Source organism: Phoenix dactylifera, unplaced genomic scaffold, assembly GCF_009389715.1.
Source record: "Phoenix dactylifera cultivar Barhee BC4 unplaced genomic scaffold, palm_55x_up_171113_PBpolish2nd_filt_p 001041F, whole genome shotgun sequence".
NCBI classification, from domain to species: domain Eukaryota; kingdom Viridiplantae; phylum Streptophyta; class Magnoliopsida; order Arecales; family Arecaceae; genus Phoenix; species Phoenix dactylifera.
Window position 1 is genome coordinate 97,266 of NW_024068393.1, and position 15,047 is coordinate 112,312.

Genomic DNA, 15,047 nt, shown 5'->3' on the forward strand with positions numbered 1-15,047 from the left:
TGTAAAACAAATAGGTATCGATCGAATCACCTTGAACCATATTTGGGGCGCATGAGAGAGCTCAGTTAGGTGAGATCATGGAAAACTTAGATAATTTGAGGATTAAAAATTCAGAAGATAGAGTGCCTTCATGAGGGGGGCTAGTCAAGTTGAGCTTAGTCAAGTAGAGATTGTTTCATAAAGAAAGAAATAATCGAGCTCGAGCAAACTTGGTAAGATATGTTTTAGTTTGATTTATGTATGTTAACACCTAAATTTTATTGGACCATAACATGCATCTAGTATTGTAAAATGAATATGTGAAGAGCATGTGGACTAGTACGCACATAGAGAGAAGTTAGCTCTAAAGATTGTGGGAATTATTAAAACTAACGTGGGACGAAAACTGAAACATAATTTCAGTAATTATCCTAGTATGAATGTCGATGAGAAATGTTGTAGAAGAAGTCCCTTGACACAATTGACAACTACCTTGGAGTGCAGAGATGAGGAGCATCTTTTTGCAAGGAGTCCAAGTGCAGTAGTCGCAGGAGTAGGGCAATTCCTGATGCAACTGTTCTAGAATGACTTACCTGTAATCAAGTAGATATGATGTCCTTAATTATATTTTTCTGGTAGACAATTCTTTTGCATTTTTATCTTTGGTATATTATGTTATCATTGGTTGGACCTGAGTTTTGGGTTTTTGATTTGCAGGATATTGAACCTATTACGGACTTGATCAGCCAGCTTTTATTGGTTGACAACTGCTGTTCCATCCACTTCCTTAATTGATTTTGTTTTCCACGGAATCCTTTGTCACCTTGAACAAATATCTTGTCAAACAAAAACAAGTTTCTATCTAATTTTACATTCTTATTTATCAACTAAATTATAAAAATTGGCCAGCCAAAAGAATCTTGAAACTTAAAAGTTTAGTAAGCCAACCTGTGCTCATTTATCCATTTGCACATAAAGCTGAAGCCCAAGGAACTATGTGGCTTCCTGGATTACCCATATATATTAGAAGACAAATAAAGCAGTTAATTAGGCCGCTTCATATGTTGCCCAATATGGAATAATTACGGGTCTGCTCTCATCCTTTTGTTATTAAATGTTTTTATACATCAATTATGTATATATATAAATAAATTCCGGACGCTGTTATAACGTTGTCTCCTTTAAATCCACCCGCACGGGAAGTGTATGCGCCTCTGGATCTCTCTGTTCCGGCGGAACATCGGTAGCTTAGGGGTTCTATCTTCTCTGGAACTTCTGCTGGATGTCGCTCGGCCAACAGCAGTTTCCCGAGGGCGTGATGACCGACGTCCTCGCCCAAGGCCGAGCCGCCTGTTACAAGGTAGCGTACCACCTTCCCTCCCTCTTTCTTTCTGTTCTTGGAAAAGCAAGCACGGTTTCTATATGGTGATCCCAATTCCTCTTCTCAGGCGCGGGACGCCTTCTACGCCTGCTTGGAGAAGGAGGCGGACAAGAAGCCCACCGAGGTCGCCACCGTCGGCCTTCTCTACCCCGCCGAGTGCAAGGCCTCCCGAGCGCACTTCGTCAACCAATGCCGCCCCACCTGGGTGGGAATCTCATCTTTCTTTTTCCATCGAGAGCACCAGGTTTTCGATTTATTTCTTCATTTAAAAAGTTCGTTTCTTGGCGTTGTTTTTGGATTCCGTGATATAGGTCAAGCACTTCGACCGGCAGTACGGTGCGAAGAAGAGGGTGCAGAGGCTTCTCGACAGCGATGAGTCCCGGAGAGGCCCCATCTCCCTCCCTCAGCCGTACACCTTCAAACCCTAATTTTGTTTTTTCCTACACCCCTTTCTTGATCCTATCGCTCCGTTATCGGTCTTCTCTTGAGTTAGTTTCGTTGAGATGCTGTATTGTTCTCTTGAATCTTTCGAGGATAGGCGGTTCTTGATTGCAGACCCGTCAAGAAGTTTGTTTGTTTCTGTTGTCTTGTTGCTACATTCTTCATAAATATATCCATGAATGGTGTTGTGAATCTAGCAATAAAGGGGACAGGTATTTTGTTGTTCGCTTTTTTATATCCTCAAAGATTATTAGACTAAATTGTGTGATTTGTTTGCAAAGAGGGGCATCAATCATGGATCTAAATTCTAGCAAATCTTTTAATTGCTTCGTGAATGAAGAGGGAAAAATAATGGATTGTATTTGTAGAGTAAATATAATGGATGGATTGGTAGGGTAAGCAATTCCTATATCACTAATATGAATTATTGTTTAACTCTGTGAAGACTTGTGGTTACCATTTTCTTTGGCTGATATCTAGATGAGAAGATTCTAGAAAAACAACACTCAGATTAGGATTCAAGATTTCTTGTTTCCTTCCCTCTGTCATCCAGTCGGTATTTCAAGGTCTTATAATAAAGGGGCATTCCAGCACATGAGGATTCTGCCACTAGAGGATCTGGGAAGGGTCATATGTTGCAGCCTTACCCCGTGTGCTGAGAGGCTCTTTCCCGTGTTTAAGACCTATGACATCGAGGTCACAATGAAATAACTTTACCGTTGTGCCAAGGCATGCCCTCATTTTGAGGTCTTATCAAATTCACAATTAAACACTTTATTCTGGTGATTTAGTCAGACAGCTCATTAGCTGGGATGTAATTGTTCAAGTGCGCATTTTATTAGGTGCTTGAGCTTCCACCATCTCTCCAGCCAATGCTTATACAAAGTCCTCCATCATCTTTAGGTAATCTAAGCATCTGAACTCCATTATTAGTCCGTTGTATAAAACATTAGAATTATTGATTGCATGCATATCTCAAACTATTTGACCTACATTCTGTTAATCTTTTAAATCTGAACACCTGAGATTCTAGAGGATAGATTCATGTGCATGGTTTGCATTTTTTAAAAAAATTTTATGCCTTGCATTGTATTTTTTTTTGCTGTTGATGATTTTTGAGTTTTCAGACAAAGTATCCTACATCTGACTTTTTTTGCATGCTTTTTGGTTGATTTGTTTGTGGTAACTGATTTTTGCCACCAATCTACTTTAAAAACTTTTGCTTTGACTACTCGTTGATGGTTCCTAGATTCTTCACCAAGTTCATTCCTCCATCTGGGCTTTTTTCCCTTCTCTGCATTTATTGGTTTATTATTACTGCTTGCGAACAATGTTTTCATCAAAAAATCATCTTTCATGTCTTCGCCGTCATTTGGCTGGAATTTGGGGATACTTGTTTGTGAAACTATTATTGGTTTCACGCCATCAATGCATTGTAGTCCCTTTTGCCCTCTATAACTGAGTTTTCCTATTCTGATAGCTCTTTTCCTTATTCTCAGAAAAAATATGTTCTTTCTTTGTATTCCTAGGAGGATTCAATGTATTGGGCCCACTACATTGTTAAATTTTGTCATGCACTCACAAGATGTTATGTTCCCTTTCAACTTGCATATTCTACCTGTTTGTGTTCCTTTGGTACTTGATACCTCTATTGTGACTTCATTTGGGACCTAAACTCTCATTGTTTGTGAACTTTTGCTTATTGGTTCTTGGAGTTCATAAGCTTCATTCTGGTCTTTTTCAAATTTAAGTGTTCAAATGCCCACAATTGTTTCATTCTTTGTTTGATGCCTGCACAGGTTGTTAACGCCTAATGTTCAAATTCCCATTTCTTTTGCTGTCATCTTCTACTCCTGACACACCAAGACTCTGGTGAAATCATGGATATTACTGTTCTTATATTTTTTTTTAACTTCACCGACTTTCGTTGTGCTATATGCGTCTTTCTTGACAAATTCTTTCATTCATTAATTTCTATTGCTCCTTCCAAATTCCCATTTTAATATTCAGTATGCAACCAAGAGCTTGATTTGACCCTCTGTCAGATAGTCCTTTATTTCTGCTTATACTCAAGTAATAACCACACCCACACAGCGCCCCCCCCCCCCCCCCCCAGGGGGGTATGTTATGATTGATTATATCCACTTCTTGCGTGTCATCTTTCTGCATCATGCCCTCACCCAAAGCTACTTCAGGCTGAAAATCCTAATATGTGATTTATCTATCATTAGTGCTTTCTTCAACAACTATTGGTGGGTTGTCTTTCGGTAAGTATCGTCATCTTGTAGACCTGGCTGCCTTTTTCCTTTGGTGTTTGCATTTGTCAGCAGCCCTTTTCATTTCATCTTGTCATCCTTGACCAACTTTGGGACAATCGTGCGGCACCTGTTGTCTTCTTCTTCATGTTCATGTGATACTTGACTATTATGCACTAACATTTGTGAACCATAAACCTTCTCCACAACACAACCCTATCATTCACTCGAGAAAGAAACCAAACTTTCTCAATGTCCTCTAATTCCCTCAACGTGGTCAAACTATTTTATAATTAGCCTAATTCATGTTATTTATGTTACGTATAGAGGACTTCGTTGGCATGTGGTGCTTCATTATCAACTCCATATTGAGTTCTTCTATTCTTTACTTTCTTCACTGAAATTGTATCGTGGGTTCTCCAATTTGGCTTCATATGGTTCTCATGCATCTCCTAATCTATTCTCCATGGCTGTTTTTTTTGTGCCTTTTTGTCTTTTGTCATTTATGATACATTCTGATTGTTACTTTTCGTAATTAATATTTTTATAAGCATGCTAGTTATGGTTGACCTATTTAGGCCCATTTTTGCTGCTGTAGGGCTTCCATTTTTTGTCTTTTAAGAAATTCTTCTTTCTTCGCTATGTTTAGGAAATTTGTTAATTTGTGGAATATTCATTATTTTCCCATTATCAATATGTAGTGGCTCTTAACTACCACCTTAGGTGAGTGAATCGTGGATTCTGGCAATGGTTATTACCCTCCATTTACTAGCTTTCTTGATAATTATAGGCCCTAAAATCCCCTTTTTCAGTTCCATGTGCAACTCTCTAGGTGTTCAACTTTATCCAGTTTGTAATGTTCACCTCTACAATCAATTTGTCCATTTATGTTCTTCATATTCTCTTCTTTATTTTTCTCAAGATCCATGTTCTTTACCAATAAAAATCTTTCCCTTTTATTGGAGGGTTATGTAACTTTATTATGACTTGCTTCATGTTGAATAACTCCAATATTGTTGTACCTTATGATCTTGAACTTGTCTTGGTATTGTGTGGATGTACTATTGGCCCAACTAGGCAACCCAAGAGGGGGGAGGGGTGAATTGGGTTTTATAAAATTTTACGAAAATAACATCAAATCCCCTCAAGATTTTAAATCTAATGAAATAAACTAGATGCAACAAGTATAGCAAGTAATAATCACAAATATGCAACTAAGTATGAAAAAATAAAGAGTGAAGGGAAGAAAAATAATACGCTATGATTTATAGTGGTTCGGTCTCCTCGTGAGCCTACATCTACTCTCCGGGACTCCTTTTCGAGATTTAATCCACTATGCTTAACCAAAGCTTTACAAACCGCTTGTCTTTCGGGTGCAAAAAATCTTTACACTTGGTGATATCTGAGCTAATCCTTGGTTGATCTACTCCCTCAAATACTTCTTTGTTTATCTAGAGTACGATCCTCTTAAGCAATCCTCTCTATCACTCAAGCTAATAAGAGCTCAACAACTCTCTTATAATACTTAATCAAAATAACAAGAATAAAAGCACTACACTCAATTTCTCAACAAAGAAGGCTTTTTACTTATAAGCGCAATAGAAGCTATTTTTCCTTTTGAAATAATTTGAAGCTTTGGAAACTTTTTTTCAACACATTTAATGTAGGCAGATTCGGGTCAGATTTGATTTTCTACTTTGTAGCACCTTTTTGACAAATCAAAAGGCTGAATTTGACTTAGTGGGCGAGAGACAAAGTTGTAACCCTTTAAGTTATCTTTCTAATTTGATAAGAATCATCTCAAAAGAACGTTTGGTTGAAAAGTTACAACTAAAAGAGTAAACATATATCAGTTTGAATTACAGTTATGGGTAGATAGATTGCAGACCCTATTACTCTTAACTAACGTTCCAATTTGAAAATATATTGAATATAAAAGTTGTAGCTAAGTTATCTTTTCAACCTGACAAGAATCATCTCAAAAGGACATTTGGTTGAAAAGTGATAGGATCTGAGATCCCACCAAGGCTTTCTTATGAGAAAGAAGAGAGAGAGATGATAGAAAGAACGTGGGTTGGGAAGAAGAAGAGAAGAGGATAGATAGAAGAAAATATTCTTTGCCTTCATAAGTAAAAGGGATATGGCTTTATAGCCTCACGTCCTACATTGCCAACTCACCTTGGCCATAATTAAGAGACAAACTAGGAAATGACAACTGAAATGACAGCTGGAAAAAGAACTGATAACTCAACCCACTCAACTCCTAACAATACGCACACGTCTTGCACGTCCCGTGCGCCTTGAGTATGTGTGCCAACCCGGAGGGCATAACTCCCGCATCCTGTCACTCTCTGCTACTTCAAAACGAACCTTGTCCTCAAGGTTCATATGAGCAAACTGCAGCTTTAACTTGTCATATGACTCCCATGTAGCGTCTTCTGCTGGTGACCCAGCCCAATGGACTAATGCCTCATGCACCGCATGATTTTCTGTTTTAGTCCAGCGGAAGTCAGTAATCTTGAAGGGCTCAACAACTAATTCTCCTCCTTAAGTGAATGTTGGCATTTGAGGAAGAGCTCGTCCGGTTTCTTCTATCTGTTTCTTCAACTTAAAACGTGAAAAACAGGATGTACCCTGACATCTACTGGTAAATCAAGCCTGTAAGCAACGGCCCCAATCTTTGCAATCACCCTGAAGGGACAGTACTGGTGTCTTTGAATTGCCCTCAAGGTAATATCGAGCCCCATCCACTGTGAACTTCATGGTGAGCTTATGCCAGTTGCATAACACGGGTCCCAAACTCCTTAACCATAGAATGCCCAGAACAATATTCGAACATTGAAGCTCCAATGGGTACATGTCAACTTGAAACTGATACCCCTGTATCTATACTTTCACTGCTCGGCATATCTCTTTACATGACAGTCGGTTGCCATCAGCCACCATCACCAGAAAAGGTGGTGCAGGTGATGTAACACAACTGAGCTTCTTCTTTTTTTTTTTTTTTTTTTTTTTTTTTTTTTTTTTGCTAAAGCGGGCGATTCATACATAGCGGGTACGAATACACCCTATAGAGTCAGAATACAAAATGTCCCGAAAAGCTCTGGGCATATCTCTCTCCCCAACCCATAGGGTACCACCCGAGTGGCATGCTACATACGATGCGACCCAGTCGGCCGCCCCATTAGCCTCCCGATACACATGCCTAGCCTGTAATATCACTCCCTCCCTCGCCAACATCCAGATGTCACGAAGTAAGGGATGGTCACCCCCATGACTACTCGGGCCCCTACGGATCCAGCTGACCACCGTAGCAGAGTCACCCTCGAGCAGGATCGAGCTCGCGTGGAGCACCCGCCGCGCGTAGGATAGACCCATCCAGGCCGCGCACAGCTCTGCCCCTGGAACTGAAGTATCAAAAATCTGACAGCCCCCTGCTGCCATCACATCAGCGCCCGGCCCCCTGACAGTAAATCCGGCCCCTCCCCTCCTACCGCCATCCAAAACAGAGCCATCAAAATTGACCTTGAGGAAACTCGGGGGTGGGGGCTCCCAGGTAAAAAATACCCTATAAGGAGCTGCCGAAGCAAAGTGGGAGCCCCAGGTGTCCCGAGCTATCAAAGGTCTGTAAGCAGACTCTACATGGATCATCTCATCAGCTTGGGCACAGGCCCGCTCCATCACAAAACGCTGGGAGAGCCGCCGCTCCCCAAACACCCGGGCGTTCCTGGCCAGCCATATCTGATATGCTGTACAAGACGCCCTAATGGCTGATCTCCTCATCTGGGGAATACCAGCCCAATGCCGAACTGCATCCAGGAAAGTAACCCTCCCACTCCAGACGTCCCCCTGGATCTCAGTCAAACTCCAGACACCTCTCGCCCTCTCGCAGTGGAAGAGTACGTGATCCACTGACTCAGCCATCCCGCACTCCGGACATAAAGGGGACAGGGTCATACCTCGTCTACTCAAAACTAAGCATGTCGGCAACCGCTCCCAAGCCACCTTCCAGAGGAAGAGGGCCACTCTCTGGTGTAGTCCGAACCTCCACACCCAACCACAGTCTAGGCCCGACTGTAACCCAAGCTGAAGAACCCGGGAGACCTCGCAGATCCTCGCACTGGCTCGACAAGTAGTGCTCCAAACTCTGACATCTGGACCTGCAGAACCCGGAAGGGGGATCGCCCGTACCCGCTCCGCAAGATGCTCCCCAAATAGCTGTCCCAGCCTGTCACCATCCCACTCTGCCTCCCCTGGCCTGAGCAAGTCCGAGACCCGTAGTCCTGCCCCTGCCTCCACACTGATCGCTGTCGGCCATAGTCTCAGTGGAAGTGCATCCACCCAAGGGTCCTCCAATACATCGATGCTCCGTCCGTCACCGATCAGCCACCTCGAGTGCGCTAGAGCCATAGGCACATACCTCCCGATCTCTCGCCACATAAAAGATCTCCTCCGAGGAGCTATCACCAGCCCCTCGGGTCCCGCTCGGCCATACCTGGCAGTCATGACCTGGCTCCAGTGACCATGCGGCTCTAAAATAAACTGCACCGCCCTCCGTGCCAAAAGAGCCTCGCGCCGCACTGACAGTGACTGCACCCCCAGCCCACCCTCCCTCAATGGCTGGCACACTCTCTCCCAGGCTATCAGGTGTATTCCATGCCCCCCCCATAGGAGCCCCAAAGAAAGCTCCGCATAAGCCGCTCAATCCTCTCCAACACGGACTTCGGCACCGCTGTGTGAGCCATCAGATAAATAGGCATAGAGCACAGAACTGACCTGATCAATATCAATCTCCCCATCATAGACAGTGACGATGCTCTCCACCCCTCTAGTCTGCTCCGCACCCTCTCCAATAGGGGAGTGCACTCTGCCACCCGTAGTCTCCTCCCAGTGATGGGGACCCCTAGATAAATCAGAGTCCCCAACTGCTCCTGCATCCCTAACATCATCCTGATCTCCCGTCGCATCCTCCCCTCAGTACGGGGACTGAAAAGGATAGCGGACTTTTGTAGATTGACCTTCTGCCCGGACATAGCACAATACTCTGTCAGCACATCCTGAAGGGCTCTGGCATCCCTCGCCCCCGCTCTAGCAACTAAGAGACAGTCATCTGCAAATAACAAATGAGAAATAGGTCGGGCACCCGGGGCTGGATAATAAGGCACCAGCTCCCGGTTCCGACAAGCTGTATGCAATAAGCGGGAAAGCACGTCAGAACAGATGATAAATAAGAACGGGGACAGAGGACATCCCTGGCGAAGTCCCATAATAGCTATGAAGAAGGGCGATGGCGTGCCATTGATCAAAATGGAGAAACTCGGCCCCTGTACACACCCTAGGATCCAGTCAATCCAAGTCTGGTGGAACCCAAAACTCTGTAATGCCTGACGTAGAAAGTCCCACCGGATCCGATCATAGGCTCGCTCCATGTCTATTTTAACTGCCATCAAACTTCGGCTCCTGGAGGCCCGCTGCAGATCACCCATCATCTCCTGAGCAAGCAAAATGTTGTCCGAGATACTCCTCCCTCCCACAAAGGCACCCTGCTCCTGACTGATGATCCTAGGCATCAGGTGCTTCATTCTCCCCACCATGATTCTCGCCACCACCTTGTACAGGGTAGTGCACAAACTAATAGGTCTGTAGTGACTCGGCTCTGAGGCGTCCAGGCGCTTCGGTATCAATGTAATGAAAGTTGACTTCCAATCATCCGTCATCCTCGCTCGGCTGAAAAACAACTGTACTGCCTCCACCACTGTCCTCCCAACAACACACCAATATCTGCGATAGAAGAAGGGTGGAAATCCATCAGGCCCGGGGGCCTTATCCTCTGCAAGACTCCAAACCGCCTCCTGCACCTCCAAATCTGACACTGGCCGCACCAAAGCTGTATTCTCCACCTCTCCTACTGTGGTCTCCGGCCGGAGGAGCAAGCCCATCTCATATACATCACCAACATCCGTCCACCTGGATCTGAAGAACTCAAACAGGGCATGTCTAACTGCCGACTCCTCCTCCACTCGGTGGCCCTCCCCGACCCTCAAGGATCGGATCATATTCCTCTGCCTTCTAATAACTGTCGATCTGTGAAAAAAGGTAGTATTCCGGTCGCCATCCTTGACCCACTGAATCCTGGACTTTTGTCTCCAAAAAATCTCCTGCTGGCGCAACAATGAATGATGGGAGGCTAGTGATCGCCGCAGTACTACCATATCGGCCTCCGTGAGCTCCTCTCCTCTATCCTCCCGCCCCTGGACGTCCAGTATCACTGCCTCCACCTCCTCTAACCTCCGGAAAACATTGCCGACGACCTCTCGATTCCATCGACGCAGACGCCGTTTGGTGAGCTCCAACTTCCGTGACACCCTCTGCATAGCATCTCCCCGAACTGACACACTCCACGCCTCCCTGACTACATCCCAAGACTGGGGATAGGACAACCACAGCTTCTCAAAACGAAAGGGGCTATGATGGGCAGATCCCGAAACTGTAGATATCAAAAGAGGGCAATGATCAGAAGCAATCCGAGCTAGATGACTGACCTGGTAGGCCGGGAATCGCTGGATCCAATCTGCTGAAGCAAAGGCCCTATCAATCCGCTCCCACACTCTGGCTTGCCCAAGTTGATTGTTGCACCAAGTGAATCGGGGCCCCGAAAAACCAAGGTCCACCAGCCCATTTCTCCCCACGAACTCCCGAAACTCTCTCCTGTCCACCGAATCAGAATAGGCTCTGCCTCCTCTTTTCTCATCAGGACTTAAAATGCAGTTAAAATCACCTACCACCAAAGTCGGTACTCCCTGGGTCAGCAAACAAGTCAGCTCCCCCCAAAGTATCCTTCTTGCCCGGTAGGCGGTACTAGCATAAACCCCACATAACACCCACGGGGGTTCATTTGGTTCCGTGATGACCATCACCACCTGCTGGGAGCAATTGCAAAAAACATCCACAGTAGCCATACCCCGCTTCCACAACAACAGGATACCTCCTGATAAACCCCGAGACTCCACTGCAAAAGATTCCCAATCACCTCCCAACCGTCGCTGCACACGACGTAATCCATCTCCGGACACCCGTGTTTCACAAAGAAAGCAAATTTCAGGATTATGAAGCTGAACTAACCTCTTGAACGAGGAGGAAAAGGACGGTTTGGCCGCCCCCCTGCAATTCCAAGCTAGCACCTTCATTTAAAAATATCAGAAGAGGTTGTGCCCACTGTCCCCGGGCTATTTGCTCCTATTGCCAGATTGATTTCCCCTACTGGCGCAATGACACTTCCTTGAATTGAGGCTCTCAACAAATCGACCACCCTTCCATGTTCTAGAATAGGAGATCCCTGTTTAGAGCCCCCTGCCACACCCCTCCTCACCACTTCGCCGACTGTCAGGGGGGGGAGAGGCGCTGAAGAAGGCTTGCCCAGTTCCTCCACCGCACCACACCTCCCTGTTGGTTGAGCTACAGGGGCAGCCAGAGCCGGTGGCCTGCCCGTCAACGCCCCATCAGAGTGCCTCGGGTTGCCCATCGACTCCGCTTCATCCAGTCGCCTACCCACGGCTGGGTTTTGCCCTTCTTCTGTGAACCCAGGCACACGGGCCGTCATCGTCCCACAAGGCCGCATCTCCCGGCTCGCCGAAGCACCACCACCATCCGGGAAAGGGGTGGCAGGCGACACCAGGGCACCAACTCCAGCATCAGCCGCTGCCGTCGCCGTCGACGGATGCATTCCGCTCGCCAGGGCACCACCGACCGCCGGTAGAGACTCCAAGCCACCGCCACCAGCTTCACCGGCTGGTCTCTGTCGAGAAGGGGGCCTCACCGGCGGTAGGGAGGCGCTCCGGAAGTGCCTCCTCCCTTCCTCCCGTCGGCGTCTCTCGAAGCCTTCGAAGGAGGAAGATGAAGATGCTCTGGCCAGGTTCTGGACCGGCCCACGCCCGACTTTCCCCGCCCCCAGCAGCAGGCTCGATTTGGCTGGGCTCCTGGCCCGCTTCATCGGGCTGTGGCCCAGGCCCCGAACCGGCGCAAGGGCCGCTTGGTGGGCCGGCCCTTCCAATCCTGGATTCTGGCCCTCAGCCACAGTTGACTCGGCGACCACACCGGGTTGGATGGGTTCACCACTCTCGGCCACCGAGTTACCGGCCGCCCCCTTCCCCGGCGACCGCCGCCTGGCCAACTTAGTCGGCTTCTGCCATCCTTCCGTGTCCATCGGCGACTCAGGGGAAGTCGGCACCGCACGGGGAGAACTCGGCCCAGACTCGGAACCCGGGTGAGTTCGTGATGCCTCGCCCTCTGACTCGGTCGTCTTCTTCGCCGACTTAACCGACCTTGGCTGTCGGATTCTGGTAGTCGACAACCACGGCCCAAAAGGGGGCCGGCTCACCGTCGTAACCCCCTCCATCGACTCCGGTGGTGATGCGTGGTGAGCACTGCGGTCGCCCGGAGCTCCTGGTTCCACCAGATCTGGTTGATAGGGGCAGACTTCCACTCCATGACCAAGGCGAGCGCATTGGTAGCAGAAGGCCGGTAAATTTTCGTAGCTGAACGTCTGCCAGTGCACATCAGTGCCTAACCGGACGAAAGTCCCCGGCCGAATCGGCTCCCTCGCATCCAGCTCCACCTTGACTCGTGCATACCCTAGCCTCCGGCCGAGATCAGTGAACTTATCCAAGGTCGGGGGGTGGCCGGCCTTTGCTGCTATGCTCATGATCATGCTTCGGGTCCAGTACTCCATTGGCAGATTGGGAAGCCTGAGCCAGACCACAAGCCGCCTGAGTTGCTGTTCACCCGGAACAAAGTTCGGTCGCCACCGTTCCAAAACCAGTAACTGGCCGGCCACCAACCACGGTCCGGCCTCCATGACGGCTTCCCTTTCACTCTCCTTCCGGAAGCGGAAGGCAAAGGTTTCGTGCGACATTGGGAAAGCCTCGACGTCGTAATCAAGCCTCCCAACCCTCCGCAGCTCCCGGCGAATCCAATCCATAGGCACCCGGCGGCCCGCACTGCGCACGAGCACCGCAGTGTCCCTCCACGCCGATCTAGCCAGCTCCCCCTCCTCCGACGGGATCTCCACGACGTCTGTGAAGCGTTTCTTCAGTGTCTCCAGTTCCCCCTCTGAGATCCGATCTTGGGTCCACAACGACGACATCGGCGGTCTCGCCGTTCCTTTCGCCACCGCCGCCCACGTCCGGTCATTGCCAGCCACCTTCGGTTGTTGAGGCTGCGCCGGTAAGTCTCCCTGACTTGCAGCCTCCGTCTCCCCCACCCCCGGTGCAACCGATCCCAATGACGCCATCCGCGGAGCCCAGCTCCCGATCTGGTTGCACAGGGAATACTGAGCGACCCCACTCCACACCACCCTAAGCCCCCCAAGTGTTCGGAGAAAATCCCCACACGCAGCACGAAAAAAATCGCACCTGGGTGCGCATCCCAAGTCACTCACTCTCTCTCCTCACTCACTCTCTCTCCTCACAAGAACTACTTTGAGATTTCAGCAGTCTACTGAGCTTCTTCGCCAAATGATCACTCACAAAATTGTGAGTGCTGCCCCTGTCAATCAAAATAGAAACTTATCGACCGTCCACTGTCTCGGAGATACGCATGGTCTGTGGAGAAGAAAATCCGGACAGCGCATGTATCGATATCTCTGGAGACTTGAGCGAGTCATGTTCCTCTTCGAATGCCTCTTCCTTGACTGCTGATTCTCCTACACCCACAAACACCTCTAATAAAAACAATTGTTGTCTTACAAGCATAGCCCGGAACGGATCGCTCATCGCAGTTGTAGCATAGGTTCTTCTCCCATCGTAACTGCAACTATTCGCACATCAGCCATTTGAAGCCCACGCCCACAGGTGGTCGAGGAGGCCCTGGCGCTAGGGTTGGTCGAACAGGTACAATGGGATTTGCAGATCGGGCCACAGGTGTAGGCACTAAAGGCCTATGAGGAGGGGTAGGAAGAAGACCCATTCGAGGTGAATTCCTCCTAAACCGAAGCATCTTCTCCTCGTGCAAGCGCGCGAGACCCACGGTGTGCGCCATTGTGGAAGCTAGGCGTTCAAACTGGTTCTAGTATTCGCGGACTGTCCTAGTTTGCTGAAGCTTGGCTAATGTTTCATCAAAATTTTCATACTCGGACGATCCAAAACGAACACACATATCCCGAGTAAATTCCTGCCAAGTGACTTGGGGACGAGAAGAGGAGTACCACTGGAACCACTATAGAGCTTCGTCTTGCAAGTGGAAGGAGGCCAAAAGGGCCTTCTTTTCCTCCGGGGTTCCTTGGTAACGAAAAATTGCTCCGCCTTGTAAATCCACCTAGTCGGCTCCTCACCCAAGAGATGAGGAAAATCAACTCTGGTATAGCGGGGCTATATGCTTCCATTCTCCAGCGCGGCCAAGCGGGGTTGGCGAGGATCACGATCCGGAGTCCTGGTGACCGAATCAGCAATCTTTCATGAGCAGCGACATGTTGGTGGCGATCGTGTCGAGATGTGAATTAATGGACTCGAATTGATCGGCATGCTTGAGCAACGTCATGTGCATGGTATGTATGTCGACTTCGAGCTTCGAGAATCGGTCTTCATCAGAGGTGGAACGGGTGGTGGCCATGCTAGGCTCTGATACCAAGTTGATAGAATCTGAGATCCCACCAAGGCTTTCTTATGAGAAAGAAGAGAGAGAGAGATGATAGAAAGAACGTGGGTTGGGAAGAAGAAGAGAAGAGGATAGATAGAAGGAAATATTCTCTACCTTCATAAGTAAAAGGGATATGGCTTTATAGCCTCACGTCCTACGTTGCCAACTCACCTTGGCCATAATTAAGAGACAAACTAGGAAACAACAACTGAAAAAAGATCTGATAACTCAACCCACTCAACTCCTAACAATACGTGCATGTCTTGCACGTCTCGTGCCTTGAGTATGTGCGCCAACCCGAAGGGCATAACTCCCGCATCCTGTCAAAAAGTTACAGCTAAAAGAGTAAACATATGTCA

At 47.6% G+C, this 15,047-nt stretch overlaps 1 protein-coding gene across 1 annotated transcript; it reads left to right on the forward strand.

Annotated features, from left to right (window-relative positions):
- Positions 1 to 1,170: 1,170 nt before the first annotated feature.
- On the forward strand, positions 1,171 to 2,036 carry LOC103714247. The gene is made up of 3 exons (XM_008801433.4): positions 1,171 to 1,339; positions 1,428 to 1,565; positions 1,672 to 2,036. Exons 1-3 carry the CDS (start codon positions 1,262 to 1,264, stop codon positions 1,786 to 1,788), a joined length of 333 nt encoding a protein of 110 aa, XP_008799655.1. The 5' UTR covers positions 1,171 to 1,261; the 3' UTR covers positions 1,789 to 2,036.
- The last annotated feature ends 13,011 nt before the right edge of the window (positions 2,037 to 15,047 follow it).

What these genes read in the sequence shown, in the direction of transcription:
- LOC103714247 (XM_008801433.4), top strand. Translation starts at nt 1,262, where the DNA reads ATGTCGCTCGGCCAACAGCAGTTTCCCGAGGGCGTGATGACCGACGTC. An exon ending in GCCGAGCCGCCTGTTACAAG is followed by an intron (nt 1,340 to 1,427) that starts GTAGCGTACCAC and finishes TCCTCTTCTCAG; the next exon opens with GCGCGGGACGCCTTCTACGC. An exon ending in ACCAATGCCGCCCCACCTGG is followed by an intron (nt 1,566 to 1,671) that starts GTGGGAATCTCA and finishes TCCGTGATATAG; the next exon opens with GTCAAGCACTTCGACCGGCA.